Source organism: Macrosteles quadrilineatus, unplaced genomic scaffold (genome assembly GCF_028750875.1).
Source record: "Macrosteles quadrilineatus isolate MER2022 unplaced genomic scaffold, UCM_ALF_1.0 Scaffold_1__1_contigs__length_201487025, whole genome shotgun sequence".
NCBI lineage: Eukaryota > Metazoa > Arthropoda > Insecta > Hemiptera > Cicadellidae > Macrosteles > Macrosteles quadrilineatus.
Genome location: NW_026542594.1, coordinates 144360348 through 144369915, shown reverse-complemented (window position 1 = coordinate 144369915; position 9568 = coordinate 144360348). Strand labels below are relative to the sequence as shown.

Sequence of the window (9568 nt, the reverse complement as noted above, 5' to 3'; positions counted from 1 at the left end):
CTGTGTTACATGCCCTTACCCCCTCCCTCTGCATACATATAGAAACTAGTTGTTGGTGATTTTATTGGTGAATAAAAATAAAATGTTAATGACAAGAGTTGTTTTTAAAAGCAGAATTGTACATATCTAAAACACACTTGCTGAATAAAGACTAGTGATGTGTCAAAACCGAATCTCAAATCTCAAAACTTAGGAAAAGTTTCGGTTTCGAGATTCAATCACCAAGTTTCGAGATTCAAAAGTTTTGAAATTGAAGATTTTGGCAGTTTTGTTTTTGAAACTGCTGAAATTGTTTTGTGCCATTGTTATTGTTTTTAACACTAAGCTGGTAGTAACAGAGAAAACATCACCATTAACAGTAATGAAACAAGTAAATTTTATCCTGAACTTCAAAAGCTATCTTAAATACTATAACTGGTACAATTCAGTTTGACACCAATATTTACTAAACACGAATAAATATTGACCACTAATTGTTCTAATTAATCTAATATTCATGTTTATGTTGGTGTTAGAAGTTTAATTAGTTTTTTTTTGGTTTATTAAAAAAAATGTATTGGGTTTTAAGATTATCAGTAACATTCACATATACAAACTATTGTTAAGATGTTATGTCACGGTCAGGAGTTGATATCTTTCAGTTTTGATTGCATACTTAACATTTTATGATTATGTGTATTTTTTGTAACCTTGACCTTTGTAACCATCTAAGTAAAAAAGTTTTGCGTTTAGGTTTTGAGATTCGAGATTCGATTTTTAAAGTTTCGGTTTCGGTTTTGAGATTCAAAATTTCTCGTTTTGACCATCACTAATAATAATATTAATATTAATAAATAATAATAATATTTATATTAAATGGAAAAGACCATTTATTATAGGGAGGTAACTATTCTATTACCGTAGGTGGCACGGTAAGACTTGGGCCTGGGACCGATATAATTTTTAATTTTGATGTGCCTAGAGTAGAATCAAAATCACTAGGATACGTTAAAATGTTTAGTGAATTTCCCTTCAGGGAAGTAGTTATTATCCTAGGTAAGACTTAGGCCTGGGACCGATTTACTTTTTCATGCATTTCATACTTTCAAATTTTTATATATTTTATGTATTTTATGAACACGATAACTTGAGTAATTTTTGTCTAATTTTGATTAAATTTGGTTTAAAGGTGTAAGGCGGTATAAATTTGAATGAGTTCGCGAACCAGCATGATCGGACCATGGGAACAGGTTTTATGGGACGTTTTGTGGGGTAAAAAAATGGGTTTTCTAATTTTTGACCCTCAAAACACAAAATATCCCATTTCTCTCTAGACCTTTTTAAAGAGCTTAAAAAACAAATAATTTAGTATATCAAAGTGTTTTTGTATGGTTATTGGTAATGGAGAAAATTCAAAAAATTGTAAATTTAAAATTCCCATTTTGTTCTTATGGAGAATATTGTAAACTGTTGTATTTTGCTTGTTTATGGATATATTTTGATCAATCTTGGCAAATTTATTTATTTTATATTTAACTATTAATATTTTACTAAAAAATACACTTTATTAGTTTCCTTGTAGCAGCAAACCTAGGTACTCATTAAACCTAATGTTCATAATGTTGAGATTGTAGCACAACGGATTGAGTTATCAAATAATTAAATAACTTACGTCATCAATCCATAAATTTCTGTGGAGTACGCGTTTCAACCATCAGGTCATCCTCAGCTCCACTGTCACTAGGTTGAATTTGCTTCTATGTTGCATTATAGCAACAGCGTTGATATATTAAATAAATAGTCCAAACACACTTTACATTCATCACACATACACGACACGTACGAAACATTTAGATACAAATACGAGCCGTGCGCACGGTGTTACACAGTATTTGTTATCTAAATGTTTCGTACGTGTCGTGTATGTGTGATGAATGTAAAGTGTGTTTGGACTATTTATTTAATATATCAACGCTGTTGCTATAATGCAACATAGAAGCAAATTCAACCTAGTGACAGTGGAGCTGAGGATGACCTGATGGTTGAAACGCGTACTCCACAGAAATTTATGGATTGATGACGTAAGTTATTTAATTAAACCTAATGTTATTAAAATCAATTCAGACAAATGGAAATTCGCTTAGTCGGCAGGTTTGCTGCGGCGGGGGTACTACTGACTAGTGCAGTTATAGTTTCTCAGTTCAGAGCTCTTCATATTTTAATATTTTATTTCATTCAGTGCGGGTTTAATTCAAATTTAGTGTAACTTATTGAAAGTTTAAGTATTTTAGTACAGTTTTGAAACCTAAACGCATCCCTACAGTAATTAAATTTTCAACAAATAGTATTTAAACTCATACAACCGGGATGCTGCCATTGCACAATTCAAGCTGCATTCACATACCAGTATTCAACTCTTATATTCAGTATTTTTATTCCATTCAGAGCGTGATTATACAAATTTAATATAACATATTGACACTAAAGTATCTCAGGCAAGATATTAAACCTAATAAAATCTCTACAGCAATTGAAATATCAACATACTACAGTGATACAACTCAAGACCTGCCGCCATTACGTAAGCTGCATTTGTTTTCACAATTCAATAATCAAATTGCAATTGCATATTAGCATCTGACTATATTAGTTAACTTGCAACTTGGCTCTCGTGAGAAAATATAACTAACTGCATTTTTATTTAAACGATTTTTAATCAAAATATGCTTTAATATTTTGACCAAACAGGTTAAAATAGGTTGTGTCAAATTAAGCCAACTGATTTAACAAAAACCATCTTGTACTTTAAATATTAACTCAGGCTGAATTGCCACCAATCCAAGACAAAGTTTACCTAGAAGGCTAATAATTATTTTAGAATTTGACTTAGGCTACTTAAGCCTAAAAAGGAAGAATAACGATAATGAGCAAGTTTAAGAAAAATAAATCAAGTAGGCCTAGAAATAACTCTGGAAATGAAGAAAGGTGTGGACATTGCAAAGATGTAGTTCCTGATAGTGAAGCTGTTTTTTGTGAAGGCCCATGTAAATCATGGTACGACCTAGGATGTGCAAAGCTTTCCAAAGACCAGTATGAGTACCTTAATAAAATTGCTGACTGTGTTACATGGTGTTGTCAGACCTGTAGGCCTATGGTTATGGACCTTCTTGACATGAAAGTTGGCCTATCAAATGAAAATGAGGAATCATCGTCAATTTTAAATATTTTACTGAATAGTATACAAAACAATTCATCCGCTATGAAAGAACTACCCAATAGGATGGAGGCAGTAGAGAAGAGAGACCGAGAGGTGACTGATCGTTTAACAGCCGTATCAATGGAAATCCATGAGCTAAAAAGCGAAATTAAAGTAACACCAGAAGAAAATAATGTTAGCCAAATTGAAATAGAACCTGCACGTAAATGTGCAAACTCTTACCGAAAGAAGCCAAAGAAAATGGAAATGGAACCGCACGTGGAGGACATAATTTCAATTAATGAAGAAACTGAATTTAATCAAACTAAGGAATCACACAAGGACAATTGGAAGATTTATCAAAAGAAGAAAAATGAATAGGACTCAATTCCAGAATCCAAAATCTGACCAAGAATCAAAAACCCAGACCTACGCTAATTATTGGCAAATCCCAACCCACAAGTAAATTGACTGCTGCACCAAGACAATCTTGGATATTCATATCAAGGATCGGCACAAATGTGGAAACTTCTGACCTGCGTGAGTTTGTGAGTGAACTTTGCAAGGGTAATGGGTTTACTGTGAAAACTTAAATACAAAGTATCAAACATACAAGTCCTTTAAAGTGAGGTTCGTCTGATAGTTGTGGTACGACAACTGTTGACTCACGTGATGTGCCCCGGTGCATGTGCAAGCACATTGTCCTGGGTTGTACAATGGCTTGCCTCAATCTATTTAAGCCTTCTTGGCGGGATTTGAGTGGTTGTGGAGGTTGAGCTCCACAATGACATTTATAATTTGTGAAAATAAAAAATAACAGTGTGCTGCCAACTAATTTGTTTTAAGTTAAAGTGCCAGCCACAAACCGCCGTAGAAATATAGTATATTAAGAAAACTTTGTTCTAAAAAAAGGAAAAATAATGTAAACTATTTGTTTGTTAACCTTATGCATCAATTGGACCTCACCGACAAGTTTTTTTAAACTTGGTGAGGCCAAGCTGTTGTAATATCCATAATAAATATATTTGATTGAATTTGAACAGGTAAAAATTCACTTTGTCAACAGGTGAGGTGTTTATGTATTGAAGGTTAGCAAAAAGTACAAAAAATAGACCTTCAGAATTTATCTTTTTTATTAAAATCTTGTACAGTGATAATAAATAAACATGCAGATTCCACATTAACATTTGTCAACAGGTGAGGTGTTTATGTATTGAAGGTTAGCAAAAAGTACAAAAAATAGACCTTCAGAATTTATCTTTTTTATTAAAATCTTGTACAGTGATAATAAATAAACATGCAGATTCCACATTAACATTTACACTAGATCACAGTAGGGGTATATTGAGAATAGTGTTGACCAGTACAAGGATAGGTGAGGATTGTTGTAAGGGTATGACACACATTTCCAGCATAGGTGTGTGGGCTGACTGGTAAGTGGTCTTCACTGTGTAGTCGGTCAACAACTGCACTCTGCTCCGACGAACTACCTCGTCCTTCATATAATCAGCAACTGAGCAATCTGAAACAAGACAATCAATCTTAGCCATGTCATAGTCAAAAGCTTTGACTATGAAAAAACAACAATAGATTTTTTATTTGATTGAAAAATACCTTACTAACATATTCTCTTACCACATTTTAAAGGGTTTTTATGGTGGAGCTTTGAAGTGGAGGAAATTAACTTACCAACCACATCAAATATATTTGTGGCTTTGTTGTTATATAACGTAATATTGACGGTTTGACTTCCTGCTTTGAAACAATAAACTCTAATCGAAAGAACCCGGGACCTCAGGGAGCGAAGTCCCGCGCTATAACCGCTAGACCGGCTCGATCCCCACACTCTATGCTACTAATGACGACGAACAGCTAGGGGGCCAAAGGCGAGTAACAAAAAACTTAATTTGCCTATATCAAATGCATGTTATTTGGGTTTAACACTAAATGAAATGGGGCCTCTGCTATTTCTAGAGAATTAAGTTTTATTATAGCTTACAGAGCTTGTTTTGATCTGTTGTCTTGACAGGATTGGCTACTTCTTTCACATAGCATTTCTTTGTAAACAATATCACGGCACATTTATTTAGTTTGATAAATTTACCACTACTACACTACACACAGACAAGAGTAAAAATCAGCAATGTTATAGGCTACTTACTGAGGAATTGGTCTGCATGGTTTCTGGCAACAAGTACTTCGAAATGACTGCCTGAGGGGTGCAATATCATCAATGTCATCATAAACATCAATTGCAGCTCATTTTCTTGTTCTGCACAAGCAAATATTTGAATTAATCATAAAAAACATTCCACTAAACTCATAATTTACGCCAGGTAGTAGAGGGGTCAGCGGCCGCGTGACGTCACCTGGTGAAACAAGCAGGATGCAAGTAGCCTACACCGGCAGAGTGGTCCAGCCCTTACTAGCTGCTATCCCCGGCTCTGCTGTCCCCAATGATGATACTGATAAAGAATGTTGCCTCTTGATTAAACCTCAAAATAGGTATCATTATATATCAAATCCACAGAGAATGTTAAAACATACATCAGCTACATTTTAGAACTCTTTTTATTGTTGAACACATGAAAAATAAAGATGTAAGTTATCATTGCTTCCCAGGTATCAGCCAATAACAGGTTACCACATCCTGTTATTTCAGCCGCGTTGCCGAGTGTCCATCCTTGAACTCGAAGGTTGTGTCCCAGCAATAGTTTTTTATGTGTTGTACCTTATTAACCCTTACCGTGTTGTAGACTTAAAACTACTCGCTGAAATTGCCGTTACTCAAAATAGGAAAATCTCAATAACAACGTTCCCCGCCCTCCGATTGTTCAAAATGGTGGCATGCTACACTTGCCGGTCTCTGCTATGAGAGACCCCAGAGCTGTAGACAGACTTACACGCAAGTGTTTATTTAACTTGCAGACTCCGCGGGAAACTTCATTCTCCGCTGTGTTTGCTATTATATTGGTTTTATTGTTGTTACAATATTATAATTATTTTTTAAAATCAGTTTAGATTTTTTGAGGGAAAATTTTTTTAGATATACGTAGCGTTACGTCAAGGCCACCCAACATATATGTAGCGCGGTAAGGGTTAAATGTTGTCTAATTATTTAATTAATTTTGGACTGTGTAGAACCAATTGAATTTATTTAAAATTATAGTTTAAGCATTTGAACAATATCCATAAAATAGCTAGGCCTATTTTAGTTACTGCAACACCTAATTTAAGAGGGTTCCACCAACCGGCTGGTTCCGCGTAAACATGGTCCAACAAAAAAGAACCTCGTGGCATTATTAAACTGTTTATCGAGTTTAAATAAATTGTTAAATATTCACATAGATCCAATGTTCCACATAGGCAAATGTGTTAAATAATTTAAATTGCATGTAATTGAAATATGATTAAATTAAAGCCACCATCTTGAACCCACATACATTACACTGAATGTCTAAAGTTTTGAATTGTTAACATTAACTAAATGTGTACTGAAGATAAAACACAACAGTTTAAGAAATAGTTTGTTTATAACAAATATTGGAACATTTATTAGCTTCCTGCTGTAGTGTAAAAATAATGATAAGCCTAAAAAATCATAACTCAGATTTGGTGGGAAACAATATATTTCTTGTGTGGTTTCCTCTTCCCCTACTATCTCCACAGCGTTCTAATTTATTCTTTACTAGTTTAGTTGCAAATTTTGCCATAACAGGTGTATTGAGAAGCAACGAGTTTTTTTTTTTTGGGGGGGGGGAGGAGGGTTTGGGGTATTCATCTACTCTTTGCTACTTTGGTCTGTTGTCCTATTAGCACATCTCAACTCGAGTCTGACAGTCCTAAGCTTTTGGCATAGCCTAGGAGCTATGAGACGCCCAATATACTTAACCCTATAGGTTCCAATTGCGGCCTTCCCAGAGATTTCAACCTTTTTTGGTCCAACACCGGACAGTCTAGCCATAAGTGTTCAGAGGTTTCTACCTCGTTTTCGCAGAACCTGCATTGGTCCTTCATTAGATGTAGTAAAAGGGCAAAGCAAATTACAGGTAAAACACTCAGACACATGAATGATTGGTTGAAATTCAATACCCTGAGAGTCTACTTTTGATAGTTACCAAAACTATTATTCATTACCTATTATTGCACATTCTGGACATAGAGGGATGGAACCAGTTTCTTCTTGTAGCCATTTTATGGTAGAGTACAAGAACATACCGTGACATCCTGAATGGCAAAACCCACTCACCAGGTCCAATGGGTTACCTATAACACATTACACTGTTAACACAATGTGGTCCTTAATAAGCTACACAATAATTCAATCCATAGAGAATTGTTTAAAATAAAGGAACTACCAAGAGTACTATCATGAGTAAAACTAATCTAATAATTAATGTAATTATCTGATAAAAAGATAGGGCGTTTGCCAGGAATTATTCAGGAAATTGACAGAAAGCAGGCTTACCTTTAAATAAATCCATGTGTCTCTATGGACTTGTTTAAAGATAAGCCTGCTTTCCTGTCAATTTCCTTAATAATTACTGTAGTTAGATAACAGTTTTTGATTTTGCATCTAGCAATTATTATAATCTATATAATTAATACGCTACATGAAACTTTGTCGGTTGAACTCCTCCGCCATTTCTTAACCGATTTTATCCATTGACGTCTCATTGGAAAGAGCGTGTCGCGTAGATTTGCAAACTGACCTTACATTTTTGAAAAAGTCCCTTGGGCTCTGCCCCAGTGGCTGTTAAAGTTCCCATGTTATCCTTATGAAGAACATGATTGTTTACATTTTGATCAGCTGTATATTTTAATTGCTGTTATTTTTCATTTCAAAGTCTTTTAAACTCATCAGAAATTATGATGACTTTTATTTGTTTTTAATTAACTACTTTACTTCTTTGCAATTGCTCGATTTCGAGCAACGTGTTTACTAGTTAGAAATATTTCTTTCAACGTTCTGCATTTCTCTTAAAACTTTGCAAATCAATCCACTTTACTTGACTAATATATGTACTTACTTAAGGGATTTGGCAGTATGTCTAGTAAAAATCCCGCCATTCTATAACAGGGTGCTTTGATATACTGTGACATGTCTTCAGGTTGATGATTGCAACCAAGAATCTGCTTAGTAACTTCTATATCCAATTCTAAAACAACAATCATCTAGTCATTTTAATGAAGTAGGTAATATATTTTTTTACCAAGTTTGATCAAAACAGGTTTACAAGTTACTCTTTGCAAATCTCAAAGATTTTACTGTGTAAGTAGCAAATTTTACTTTATTTCGCGAGGAAACGCCATAGCTACTCACTGTTCTAGGAATTAAACTGTTATACAGGGTGTTCAAAAAAGGTGGGGACATAATTTACGTACTGATTCCTTGAGTCAAAATAAAGAGAAAATCAAGAATAACATTTTTTCCAAAATCGCTTCGTTAGCCAGATATCTGCCATTTTGTATTTTTTATCTTTGAATCTTTTATGATCAATCTTTATGAAAATTTGTATGTTTATAGCAATTTATTAAAAATGCTGGGCAGGGTGAAATTGAAGCGAGTGGAACCGTTCTCCCCAATGCACCATTACCAAGTGTTGTAGAGGATGGTATGGGGGTTTAGTGAGTGGGAGAACCTTTCGCGCTGTTCCGGCCAAACCTCGCATGCGGGGTTGGTTCGGCAGATTGGCCACACCTAAACTCCAACTCTCACTTGTTAGCTGCGGAGAGCTACCTTCTGCCACTGGGTGTTGGTCCACCTACAGAACCAAGTGAGGGGGGCCCTAGACTAAGGTGTAATGCGATCTGTGCCGAGAGTCTTGTGGCACTGGGGGCCTAATATTCAGTGTCTTAACGGAGCCTTCTGGGAACCAGGGGGAACCCAGTCGAATGTACCCCTTACCTCTCTAAGCGGGTCACTGGGGAGGTGGACCTTAGATACCCGGTATTCGTGGGAACAACTTAGACCATCTGACCCCAATGGAGGAGGAATGTCTGCTTAAATCTGACGATAGTCATCATCGCTCGTGGAAACCGGAAAGGAACGAAAAAAAAAAAACATCTATCCAGGGGCGAGTTGCGAAGACGGAGGATAGCGGATGCCTTAGCCAAAGGCGAAATGGTGCTATCCTGAAATGAGAGGAGGCTGGCGTGGGCTGCCAAGCACCCTAACTCTGCTCTCTGCAAAGCCAGTTCCTCAGGGAACCAGGATGCTAGGAAAAAAGCAGAGCGAGGGCGGCACCCCCAAAGCTGACTCTAATGAAGCCTCCAGGAAGAAAGATGGAAATAGGGGACGGAAAAAGAATACGAGGACGAAAGAGGGAGAGGGCTCGGCTGTTTAACAGAGAGCACCGACACCCACCTATTTGGAGATACTGTTTGTGAAGA

At 35.8% G+C, this 9568-nt stretch overlaps 1 protein-coding gene across 1 annotated transcript in view; it reads right to left on the bottom strand.

Moving 5' to 3' along the window:
- Nucleotides 1–4417: 4417 nt before the first annotated feature.
- LOC128986304 (uncharacterized) overlaps nucleotides 4418–9568 on the bottom strand; it is a 68177-nt gene continuing 63026 nt past the window's right edge. Inside the window, exons 14-17 of the mRNA XM_054406602.1 lie at nucleotides 8206–8334; nucleotides 7313–7441; nucleotides 5337–5447; nucleotides 4418–4697 (exon numbers count right to left, since the gene is read on the bottom strand). Of these exons, the coding sequence (XP_054262577.1) occupies nucleotides 4504–4697; nucleotides 5337–5447; nucleotides 7313–7441; nucleotides 8206–8334 (563 nt within the window). The 3' untranslated portion in view covers nucleotides 4418–4503. The remainder of the gene's footprint in view (nucleotides 4698–5336; nucleotides 5448–7312; nucleotides 7442–8205; nucleotides 8335–9568) is intronic.